This window comes from Oncorhynchus mykiss, chromosome 3, assembly GCF_057628025.1.
Source record: "Oncorhynchus mykiss isolate SJ-2025 chromosome 3, ASM5762802v1, whole genome shotgun sequence".
Lineage (NCBI taxonomy): Eukaryota > Metazoa > Chordata > Actinopteri > Salmoniformes > Salmonidae > Oncorhynchus > Oncorhynchus mykiss.
In genome coordinates, this window is record NC_143024.1 from 21,558,975 (window position 1) to 21,571,992 (window position 13,018).

At 45.0% G+C, this 13,018-nt stretch overlaps 1 protein-coding gene across 10 annotated transcripts in view; it reads left to right on the forward strand.

Moving 5' to 3' along the window:
• The window catches only part of LOC110508830 (protein tweety homolog 1), a 40,946-nt gene extending 27,932 nt beyond the window's left edge, over positions 1-13,014 (forward strand). For 3 of the 10 annotated variants that reach the window (XM_090224755.1, XM_090224758.1, XM_090224790.1), the window contains 8 exons: positions 1,068-1,143; positions 1,285-1,340; positions 1,634-1,726; positions 1,838-1,930; positions 2,024-2,163; positions 5,469-5,636; positions 9,127-9,205; positions 11,818-13,014. In XM_090224755.1, coding sequence (XP_090080881.1) covers positions 1,068-1,143; positions 1,285-1,340; positions 1,634-1,726; positions 1,838-1,930; positions 2,024-2,163; positions 5,469-5,636; positions 9,127-9,205; positions 11,818-11,901 — 789 coding nt within the window. In that variant the 3' untranslated portion in view covers positions 11,902-13,014. Of the gene's footprint in view, positions 1-1,067; positions 1,144-1,284; positions 1,341-1,633; positions 1,727-1,837; positions 1,931-2,023; positions 2,164-5,468; positions 5,637-9,126; positions 9,206-11,812 lie in introns of all 10 variants that reach the window. The other 7 variants (XM_036968400.2, XM_090224783.1, XM_036968393.2 and 4 more) reach the window with 5 other exon arrangements.
• Positions 13,015-13,018: the final 4 nt, after the last annotated feature.

Here is a 13,018-nt window from a genome sequence, read left to right on the forward strand (position 1 = left end):
GGTCTATACAGTATGGAGAGGGACAGTAGGTCTATACAGTATGTAAAGGTACAGTAGATCTATTCAACATGTAAAGGTACAGTAGATCTATACAGTATGGAGAGGGACAGTAGGTCTATACAGTATGGAGAGGGACAGTAGGTCTATACAACATGGAGAGGGACAGTAGATCTATTCAACATGTAAAGGGACAGTAGATCTATACAGTATGGAGAGGGACAGTAGATCTATTCAACATGTAAAGGTACAGTAGATCTATACAGTATGGAGAGGGACAGTAGGTCTATACAGTATGGAGAGGGACAGTAGGTCTATACAGTATGGAGAGGGACAGTAGATCTATTCAACATGTAAAGGTACAGTAGATCTATACAGTATGGAGAGGGACAGTAGGTCTATACAGTATGGAGAGGGACAGTAGGTCTATACAGTATGGAGAGGGACAGTAGATCTATACAGTATGGAGAGGGACAGTAGGTCTATACAGTATGGAGAGGGACAGTAGGTCTATGCAGCATGTAAAGGTACAGTAGATCTATACATTATGGAGAGGGACAGTAGATCTATACAGTATGGAGAGGGACAGTAGGTCTATACAGTATGGAGAGGGACAGTAGGTCTATACAGTATGGAGAGGGACAGTAGATCTATACAGTATGGAGAGGGACAGTAGGTCTATACAGTATGGAGAGGGACAGTAGATCTATTCAACATGTAAAGGTACAGTTGATCTATACAGTATGGAGAGGGACAGTAGATCTATACAGTATGGAGAGGGACAGTAGGTCTATACAGTATGGAGAGGGACAGTAGGTCTATGCAGCATGTAAAGGTACAGTAGATCTATTCAACATGTGATTCACTCAGTAAATCAATAGAACAGGCAGTGGGTCAAGTGCTGCTGTCAGATATCTGAGGAGGGATGTGTGTCTCTGTTAACTTTTCCCTTGTGATCTCTCCCTCAATTTCTCTCCCCCTTCACCTCTCTACCTCTCTCTCTTTCTATGTATTTCTTTCTATATCCCTCTCTACCTCTCTTCCTCCACTACCTCTCTCTGCATCTCCAGTCTGTCAGTGACTTCTGTACAGATCCTAACACCTTTGTGCTCAACTCCACCCACTTCAACTCTGGGACCAGCTCAGGTACAGTAGTGCATCGCTGCACACTAACTAAGAGTCTCTGATCATTTCATTCATATAGCCGTTCATTTTGATGCTGAAATGCCCTGACACACTTCATTCATTGCCTATTGATGGTCTGCTGCTGTCCTCTGTCCTATCCAGACGTGTTGGATTATTACCTGACCTGCAGCAGACGTATGAACAGCCCTTTCCAGCAGGTAGTAACTGTTCTCCGTAGATGCTGTGTCTCACGTAGTGGTGTTAGGGGATCAGGGTTTCAATAACACATGGACTCTTCTGAGTGCCCTGAAATTAGTGGGCTGGACCAATGTAAATAAATGGTGGTTTGGATTATTTCTGGGCAGCTCTGTAATTCCAACCCTGGTGGCACTGATTATAGGACAGTAAGTAAACTTGTATTATCTGATAGGTACTGATCAGGATGTTTATAGATTATACCGTGTTAGCATGATGATGCTAAGCAATATTTTCAATTACCTGTTGTCTGCAGCTGCTGACCCAGTCACAGAGGTCCCTTTCCAGCATCCACACACACCTATCCAGCCTGGACCGGAATGCTCTCCCACAGGTCCCCAAGGCAGAGGTACGTCACACAGGGCCAGGGTGCAACCCATGACACAAAATGGCTGCCAAATACATAAAACACAGTTCATGAAACTAAGTGTGAAATTATCCTTACCTATTGTTGTTGTAGAAGTCACTCAGGGAGGTTCAGCAGATTCTCAATGCCACAGAGGGCAACTTTCACCAGCTGGTGGCGCTACTCCACTGTCAAGGTCTCAACAAGGTAGGCCTGGTGTTTAACATGGGGTGTAATGGTCTCTGGTGTGTTCTTGCTGTTTTCTCAAGTCTTTTTGCTCTTTCTGTCTCTGTTTCTTAGGATTATATTGACTCTTTGAAAGGCCTGTGCTCTGATGGGATGGAGGGATTGCTCTACCTCTCTCTCTACTCTTTCCTTTCGGCTCTGGCCTTCACTGCCATCCTCTGTTCCCTGCCCGGCGCCTGGAGAAGCTTCCCCAGGTGTGTGTGTCTGTGTGTGTATGAGAGAGAGATAGAGAACGAGATATGTTATTGATGTCATAATGTTGTTGCTGAAATCTTCTACATCATAGTTTAACATTTCCTCTGAACATGCTCAGCAGTAAGGTAAGGTTGTACTACAGTGGGGCAAAAAAATATTTAGTCAGCCACCAATTGTGCAAGTTCTCCCGCCTGTAATTTTCATCATAGGTACACTTCAACTGTGACAGACAACGAGAAAAATAATCCAGAAAATCACATTGTAGGATTTTTAATGAATTTATTTGGAAATTATGGTGGAAAATAAGTATTTGGTCACCTACAAACAAGCAAGATTTCTGGCTCTCACAGACCTGTAACCTCTTCTTTAAGAGGCTCCTCTGTCCTCCACTCGTTACCTGTATTAATGGCACCTGTTTGAACTTGTTATCAGTATAAAAGACACCTGTCCACAACCTCAAACAGTCACACTCCAAACTCCACTATGGCCAAGACCAAAGAGCTGTCAAAGGACACCAGAAACAAAATTGTAGACTTGCACCACGCTGGGAAGATTGAATCTGCAATAGGTAAGCAGCTTGGTTTGAAGAAATCAACTGTGGGAGCAATTATTAGGAAATGGAAGACATACAAGACCACTGATAATCTCCCTCGATCTGGGGCTCCACGCAAGATCTCACCCCGTGGGGTCAAAATGATCACAAGAACGGTGAGCAAAAATTCCAGAACCACATGGGGGGACCTAGTGAATGACCTGCAGAGAGCTGGGACCAAAGTAACAAAGCCTACCATCAGTAACACACTACGCCGCCAGGGACTCAAATCCTGCAGTGCCAGATGTGTCCCCCTGCTTAAGCCAGTACATGTCCAGGCCCGTCTGAAGTTTGCTGTTATAATCTCCACCCGGCACAGCCAGAAGAGGACTGGCCACCCCACATAGCCTGGTTCCTCTCTAGGTTTCTTCCTAGGTTTTGGCCTTTCTAGGTAGTTTTTCCTAGCCACCGTGCTTCTACACCTGCATTGCTTGCTGTTTGGGGTTTTAGGCTGGGTTTCTGTACAGCACTTTGAGATATCAGCTGATGTACGAAGGGCTATATATATAAATGTGATTTGATTTGATTTGATTTAGAGAGCATTTGGATGATCCAGAAGAAGATTGGGAGAATGTCATATGGTCAGATGAAACCAAAATATAACTTTTTGGTAAAAACTCAACTCGTCGTGTTTGGAGGACAAAGAATGCTGAGTTGCATCCAAAGAACACCATACCTACTGTGAAGCATGGGGGTGGAAACATCATGCTTTGGGGCTGTTTTTCTGCAAAGGGACCAGGACGACTGGTCTGTGTAAAGGAAAGAATGAATGGGGCCATATATCGTGAGATTTTGAGTGAAAACCTCCTTCCATCAGCAAGGGCATTGAAGATGAAACGTGGCTGGGTCTTTCAGCATGACAATGATCCCAAACACTCCTCCGGGCAACGAAGGAGTGGCTTCGTAAGAAGCATTTCAAGGTCCTGGAGTGGCCTAGCCAGTCTCCAGATCTCAACCCCATAGAAAATCTTTGGAGGGAGTTGAAAGTCCGTGTTGCCCAGCAACAGCCCCAAAACATCACTGCTCTAGAGGATATCTGCATGGAGAAATGGGCCAAAATACCAGCAACAGTGTGTGAAAACCTTGTGAAGACTTACAGAAAACGTTTGACCTCTGTCATTGCCAACAAAGGGTATATAACAAAGTATTGAAAAACTTTTGTTATTGACCAAATACTTATATTCCACCATAATTTGCAAATACATTCATTAAAAATCCTACAATGTGATTTTCTGGATTTTTTTTTCTCATTTTGTCTGTCATAGTTGAAGTGTACATATTATGAAAATTACAGGCCTCACTCATCTTTTTAAGTGGGAGAACTTGCACAATTGGTGGCTGACTAAATACTTTTTTTGCCCCACTGTATATAGAGGTGTATCTTTAGGTGTGGGTTGACGTACTGGATGGGCATGTAACTCACTACTGTACCTCCAGGTCTGTCAGAGCTTCTGTCTGTGTGTCTGTCTGTAGTAAACAGCTTCCAACTGTGTCACAGCCATGAAGGGAAAAACAGATTCAGGGATCAACAAGGGGATTAATTTTTTCTATTTGTGAATATCGATGTAAAATTAACAGGAGGTCTGTATTCCAAAGGACATTGCTGAATGCACCATCACAAACACATTAATTGAACAGATAAAAAAATATATATACAGTATTGTGCAAAGGTTTTTGGCAGGTGTGAAAAAATGCTGTAAAGTAAGAATGCTTTAAAATAAATAGACATGTTAATAGTTTTTATATTTATCAATTAACAAAATGCAAAGTGAGCGAATAGAAGAAAAATCTACATCAAATCAATATTTGGTGTGACCACCCTTTGCCTTCAAAACAGCATAAATTCTTCTAAACTGTACATTTACAGTTTTTGAAGGAACTCGGCAGGTAGGTTGGCTCAAACATCTTGGAGAACTAACCACAGTTCTTCTGTGGATTTAGGCAGCCTCAGGTGCTTCTCTCTCTTCATGTAATCCCAGCCAGACTCGATGATGTTGAGATCAGGGCTCTGTGGGGGCCATACCATCACTTCCAGGACTCCCTGTTCTTCTTAACGCTGAAGATAGTTCTTAATGACTTTCGCTGTATGTTTGGGGTTGTTGTCATGCTGCAGATTAAATTTGGGGCCAATCAGATGCTTCCCAGATGGTATTGCATAATGGATAAATATCTGCCTGTACTTCTCAGTATTGAGGAGACCATTAATTCTGACCAAATCCCCAACATTTGCAGAAATGAATTGATGATAATTAGCACCTGTTTGGTATAATTGTTTAATCATACACCTGACTATATACCTACAAAATCCCTGACTTTGTGCAAGTGTACCTACAATAATTGATGCTGTTTTGAAGGCAAAGCACACCAAATATGGATTTGATTTAGATTTTTCTTCTGTTCACTCACTTTGCATTTTGTTTATTGATAAATATAATCTATTAACATGTCTATTTTTGAAAGCATTCTTACTTTACAGCATTTTCTCACACCTGCCTAAAACTTTTACACAGTATTACTATTTTAATTTTTTTTTTTGTTTGTTTTCTTGTACAGTAAGGTAAAAGTACACAGATGTTGTGGCTGTCTTCCACACATGAAGAGTGTGTTCCGTATCTGTTCCATAGGATTTCACAGGTTCATACAAAGTGTTACCAAAACCCCTAATTGTTGTTCTCATGAGTTCTCCTCTCCCCTCTCTCTGACGGGCGACAGTGATTCCGAGGAGTATGAAGATTCGGACAGCGAGAGCGAGGACCCCTTCACTTCCCATCAGGCACGTAGACAGCCGGTCGCGGGGTCTCAGCGAGGGGCCTTGCCCCCCTTCTATAATTACCAGGGAGGCGGGTGGACTCCTCCCTTTTCTAGCGCGCCACCCCTCCCGTGAGTAACACAGACACACAGACACACACACAGACAGACAGACAGACAGAGTTGCCTCAGAGAGACCCCCCGGGAATAAGATGAAGTTTCCCCCAGTCACTGAGCCAAGGTCAGTTTTTTTTTTACAATAGTGGTTGAGGATGAAGACTTGGGGGAGGTTAAGCTGATCCTAGATCTGTGCCTTGGTGTAACTTCAACTCAAAGCTCCCAACTGAAGCCAACAAGATCAGGACACTCATATAGGCCCAGTATAGAGTAGTGGAGCGTGCATGAACACACACAGACCTACTGACTAAGTCTGCTATGTTAATGAGCAAAAGTAAAGGAGAGGTACAAAACAGAGACACACAGAGGTTTTAGATGCACAGCTTGAAAAGACACACATATTTACTTCACCACACCCTGTAATGTTAGCATACATGAACACATGGCAAACATTTGACATTGGAAATACATTGGATATAGTTCTACCTCACACCCACCCAGACATGTACAGTGATGGAGTAGTCAGAACCACTCTGCCTCCATATAGACACATACGGATCACTTTGTCAGGGGAAGCAAACACACGCAACGCAGACAGACACACAGATAGGTCTGCTGTGGACTGCAAGGTAGGCAGAGAAACAGACACACAGATAGAGAAATAGACCCACAGATAGGTCTACTGTGGACTGCAGGGTAGGCAGAGAAACAGACACACAGATAGAGAAACAGACCCACAGATAGGTCTGCCGTGGCCCGCAGGGTAGGCAGAGAAACAGACACATAGACAGGTCTACTGTGGACTGCAGGGTAGGCAGAGAAACATACACACAGATAGGTCTACTGTGGACTGCAGGGTAAGCAGAGAAACAGACACACAGATAGGTCTGCTGTGGACTGCAGGGTAGGCAGAGAAACAGACACACAGATAGGTCTGCTGTGGACTGCAGGGTAGGCAGAGAAACAGACACACAGATAGGTCTGCTGTGGACTGCAGGGTAGGCAGAGAAACAGACACACAGATAGGTCTGCTGTGGACTGCAGGGTAGGCAGAGAAACAGACACACAGATAGGTCTGCTGTGGACTGCAGGGTAGGCAGAGAAACAGACACACAGATAGGTCTGCTGTGGACTGCAGGGTAGGCAGAGAAACAGACACACAGATAGGTCTGCTGTGGACTGCAGGGTAGGCAGAGAAACAGACACACAGACAGGGCTACTGTGGACTGCAGGGTAGGCAGAGAAACAGACACAGGCAAGGCTACTGTGGACCATAGGGTAGGCAGAGAAACAGACACACAGATAGGTCTGCTGTGGACTGCAGGGTAGGCAGAGAAACAAACACACAGACAGATCTACTGTGGACTGCAGGGTAGGCAGAGAAATAGACACAGGCAAGGCTACTGTGGACCATAGGGTAGGCAGAGAAACAGACACACAGATAGGTCTGCTGTGGACTGCAGGGTAGGCAGAGAAACATACACACAGATAGGTCTGCTGTGGACTGCAGGGTAGGCAGAGAAACAGACACAGGCAAGGCTACTGTGGACCATAGGGTAGGCAGAGAAACAGACACACAGATAGGGCTACTGTGGACTGCAGGGTAGGCAGAGAAACAGACCCACAGACAGATCTACTGTGGACTGCAGGGTAGGCAGAGAAACAGACCCACAGACAGGTCTACTGTGGACTGCAGAGAAACAGACACACAGACAGGGCTACTGTGGACCGTAGGGTAGGCAGAGAAACAGACACACAGATAGGGCTACTGTGGACTGCAGGGTAGGCAGAGAAACAGACACAACTCCAGAAGTCTGTCTTTCTGTGTGTCTGTCTATCGGTCTGTCGCACCTTCCAAGACAGACATAGACCGGTCCGATCGATCACTCACAGATCTTGAGTGTGTTTCAAATGACACCCTATTCACCATATAGTGCACTACTTGGGGCCCAGTGTCCAAAAGTAGTGCACTATATGGGGAATATGGTGTCATTTTAGACACAGGCCTTAATACTGCGGAGATATGAGGCTCAGGTTGACCTAGGTAAACCCCATCACTCCCACCCACCATCCACACTGTGGTGTCCAAGTCTCATGTTATCAAGTCTCTCAAATTACTCTCACCTCTCTCTCTTTCTGTCTCTGTCCTTTATTATTTCTTTATCACTCTCTCACTCTCTCTCGGTCTTTCACTCCCTCTCACTGTCTCTTCCTCTCTCTCACTCTCTCTCACTGTCACTTCCTCTCTTTCACTCCCTCTCACTGTCACTTCCTCTCTTTCACTCTCTCTCACTGTCACTTTCTCTCTTTCACTCTCTCTCACTGTCACTTCCTCTCTTTCACCCCCTCTCACTGTCTCTTCCTCTCTCTCACTCTCTCTCAGTCTTTCACTCCCTCTCACTGTCACTCCCTCTCACTGTCACTTCCTCTCTCTCACTCTCTCTCTGTCTTTTACTCCTTCTCACTGTCACTTCCTCTCTCTCACTCTCTCTCGGTCTTTCACTCCCTCTCACTGTCACTCCCTCTCACTGTCACTTCCTCTCTCTCACTCTCTCTCGGTCTTTCACTCCCTCTCACTGTCTCTTCCTCTCTCTCACTCTCTCTCGGTCTTTCACTCCCTCTCACTGTCTCTTCCTCTCTTTCACTCTCTCACTCTCTCTCTGTCTTTCACTACCTCTCACTGTCACTTCATCTCACTGTCACTTCCTCTCAATGTCTCTTCCTCTCTTTCACTCTCTTTCTATACTATGCCAGTCCAGTTAATGCCCTAAGAAGTGTACTTTCCTACCTTATGTCTTAGCATGTAGAACATAACTAAATGCCAAGTCCAGTTGGTGTATTCAGGCGCTGTAAACACTGTGATCGTCAGTGGCCCTAGCCTAGATCTAATAGTAACAGTATCATGACCAAACTGCCCAGAGTAAAGTAACTCCGATTCCAGGTACCCAAGAAACAATAAGAATGCAGTGGACTCCTGATAAATGCTCTGGTTTGGGGCCGACTAGAAAGCACACACTAAAGTGGAGCATGTGGATATCCAGAGCAATTAAAAATGAATGTATTTTGAATTGGGACTGGTGAAGTTTTAAATTGCCATGCACGTACACGTTGTACACAAATGTGCATTTCATCATTGTACATGACTTTGCATTTCCCAAAGTGGACTTATCAGGAGTGCACTGTGTGTATAATATCTGTGTCCCCCATGCTGAAACCTCCAGCTATCCCCCTGCCTACGTAGATATAGTGCCCTAATAACACTAATGCCACCAGTTATAAGGAGGTCCGTTTCTACATCACCATTTCTCTAATCGCTCTTCCTCCCTTTCTCTTCTTACCCCACCTCGGTTCCCTCCTTTGGTCCACCTCCCTCTTTTCGTCTTTCTCAATGTGTCTCATCCCTTTTTCCCCTCTCTCTCACTCATTTTCCACTCCTGCTCCTCTTCCTCCTCTTCTGCCTTCCTGCTTTTCCTTTCGTTTCCTCTCTCTTTCTGTCTCTACACAGGACTCCAAACGTTTCCTCCAATGGCAACCCTGGCTATGAGAGCCTACCCCTGACTGACAGGCAGTCCCCACCCCCCTCTGTGAGTTCCTTTGTATTCGTGACATCCTAATCTGTGGCATTTATCATCACTATGCATGTAAATCGTCCCTCGAGGTGTTTTTTGCCTGTACGTTTGTTGTTAGTCGATAATAAACATTCTGGATATAACTAACTGGTGATGGTGGTGGTCATGGTGGTGACGGTCAAGGTGGTGATGGGAGTGGTGATGGTGGTCATGGTGGTGATGGTCAAGGTGGTGATGGGAGTGGTGATGGTGGTCAATGTGGTTAAGGTTGTGGTGGTGATGGTAGTAGTGATGATGGTGGTGATGGTAGTTGGGATGATGGTTGTGATGGTAGTGGGGATGGTGGTGATGGTAGTGGGGATGATGGTGATGGTAGTGGGGATGGTGGTGATGGTAGTGGGGATGGTGGTGGTGGTAGTGGGGATGGTGGTGGTGGTGATGGTAGTGGAGATGGTGGTGGTGGTGATGGTAGTGGAGATGGTGGTGATAATCGTTGTGATGATAATAGTTGTGATGGTGGCGATGATAGTTGTGATAGTGGGGATGGTGGTGATGGTAGTGGGGATGGTGGTAATGGTTGTGATGGTAGTGGTGATGATGGTTGTGATGGTATTGGGGATGGTGGTGATGGTAGTGGTTGTGATGGTAGTGGGGATGGTGGTGATGGTAGTGGGGATGGTGGTGGTGGTGATGGTAGTGGAGATGGTGGTGATAATCGTTGTGATGATAATAGTTGTGATGGTGGCGATGATAGTTGTGATAGTGGGGATGGTGGTGATGGTAGTGGGGATGGTGGTAATGTTTGTGATGGTAGTGGTGATGATGGTTGTGATGGTATTGGGGATGGTGGTGATGGTAGTGGTGGTGATGGTTGTGATGGTAGTGGGGATGGTGGTGATGGTAGTGGAGATGGTGGTGATAATCGTTGTGATGATAATAGTTGTGATGGTGGCGATGATAGTTGTGATAGTGGGGATGGTGGTGATGGTAGTGGGGATGGTGGTAATGGTTGTGATGGTAGTGGTGATGATGGTTGTGATGGTATTGGGGATGGTGGTGATGGTAATGGTGGTGATGGTTGTGATGGTAGTGGGGATGGTGGTGATGGTAGTGGAGATGGTGGTGATAATCGTTGTGATGATAATAGTTGTGATGGTGGCGATGATAGTTGTGATAGTGGGGATGGTGGTGATGGTAGTGGGGATGGTGGTAATGGTTGTGATGGTAGTGGTGATGATGGTTGTGATGGTATTGGGGATGGTGGTGATGGTAGTGGTTGTGATGGTAGTGGGGATGGTGGTGATGGTAGTGGGGATGGTGGTGGTGGTGATGGTAGTGGAGATGGTGGTGATAATCGTTGTGATGATAATAGTTGTGATGGTGGCGATGATAGTTGTGATAGTGGGGATGGTGGTGATGGTAGTGGGGATGGTGGTAATGTTTGTGATGGTAGTGGTGATGATGGTTGTGATGGTATTGGGGATGGTGGTGATGGTAGTGGTGGTGATGGTTGTGATGGTAGTGGGGATGGTGGTGATGGTAGTGGAGATGGTGGTGATAATCGTTGTGATGATAATAGTTGTGATGGTGGCGATGATAGTTGTGATAGTGGGGATGGTGGTGATGGTAGTGGGGATGGTGGTAATGGTTGTGATGGTAGTGGTGATGATGGTTGTGATGGTATTGGGGATGGTGGTGATGGTAATGGTGGTGATGGTTGTGATGGTAGTGGGGATGGTGGTGATGGTAGTGGAGATGGTGGTGATAATCGTTGTGATGATAATAGTTGTGATGGTGGCGATGATAGTTGTGATAGTGGGGATGGTGGTGATGGTAGTGGGGATGGTGGTAATGGTTGTGATGGTAGTGGTGATGATGGTTGTGATGGTATTGGGGATGGTGGTGATGGTAGTGGTGATGATGGTTGTGATGGTGGTGTGGCTCCAACCTCACAGGGCCCTATAGGCCAGGAGTGTAGGCATGGGTGGGCCTGGGTAGCGTTGGCCCATCCAAATTTCTGCAGGCCCATCTACCAACTAAATTCTGTCTACGCACCTGCTGTAAACTGGCATTCTTTTTTTTATTCAACTAACCTAAAGTATGTGTACTATCGCTTGAATGGGAAAGCTCACTTTCTGCCCCTAACAACTTACTCCGTCGGTTGTCACCTCTCTGACATTGGACATGCTAGAAAGGATGTAAATACAGTGCTTTCTGACCACAAACCTGAGACCTAACCCTAACCATTACCCTACCTTTGTCCTTTCTAGCATTACCATCCCAGTCCTAACTTTTACAACAGTCCCTGGTGCTTGTGGTAGAAGTTGCCTCCATCCACCTCTGATCTGGGATCAGATTACCTGACACCCATTCCTAACCTTAACCATTTGGAGGTAAAGACCCTGGATCAGTGGTTGTGGATAACTTCTACCTCCTCTACCCCTGTTGTTAGGGGAATAATGTGACCACGTGAGTGCTCATCTTCATAAATGAGATGATTTTGAAACAAATTTGAATAATGGAGATTTCTTGTTTTCTTGTCTTCCTTCTCTCTGCACACCCTCCTCTGTGGATCTTCAATGGCGGCTCCCCCATATCGAATCAAAACGCTGTTTCTGAAAGTACAGTACTCTCCCAGCATGCTGACTGGTTACGGGAGTAGTCAAACACACCCCAACTCCGCCCATTCAAGGAACCTGTATTCACGCTAATTTTTTTTGTTTAAAAAAGTACCGATTTTTTTCCCGTTTTTTTATGAATGGACACTTTACTGAGATGAAGAATAAATAACTAATCCCCAAAAATGGAGCTTTAGATGTAAATTAAAGGTGCGTAACATCAGTACCAAGAAGGTTGAATGGCCTGCTGTAGAACCTCACAGTAAGCTAATGTCAGATAGATACAGTAGGTAGCATGATTATGAAGACGTCTGAACCAGGTTCACTCGGTCAAAGTCACCCCTTACAATCCCCCTTGTCTGTCCAGTGTCAACAGTTGCGAGGCGAGCCAGAATGGTATTGACGTTATGACATTGTAGTTCTATGTTTTTTAAATGTAGCACCAATTTATTTTCACGTTTTTATATCTATATCTTGTTGTAGAGAAACACTGACACATAGAAACAAGACACATTTTTGGGTGAATGAATATGCAGTCTCCTCACTTGGTATTCAACGTGCAATTTTTATTTGAGTTACTTTTTATAGGTGAAAATTCTGTACCTCCCTTGTATTACCTTCTGATACTATACTGTACATTTCACTGTTGATGACATTATCTAAATCAGGGATGGGCAACTCCTGTCCTTGGGGCCAGAGTGGTGAATAAACTAATTGCATTCTAAACTGAAGATCATGATTAGGCGATTATTGGAGTCCGGTGCAGAAGGGACACCAAGTCCCCAAGGACTGGAGTTGCCCATCCCCTCATGAAACTTTGCTCTTAAAAAGAACATTCAAGAGAGGGCTTCAGTACTTCCTCTCTGTAGGCTGAATGGAGAACTACATCTCCCATCCAACCTCGAGACCATTAGAGAACTACAAATCCCATGCAATGACAGCAGGCACATAGCAATAAAACTCCTGCCACTGGTGCTGCAGTAGCTCTACCGTAAATAGCAATAATAACTATATAGCAGTGGGTTTCTGAGGTCTCTATAGGATGTTATGTACATATGTGATGTCAGATTTCATTGAACACCCTCCCTGCCTACTGACCTTGTTAACCCTTGAATTGCGTTTGTATGGTATAATCAATGCTCCTTTTGAATGGCATCCTTTTTCACTCCAGAGTCTAATATAAATAAAATAATAACAATGAATAAAGTTT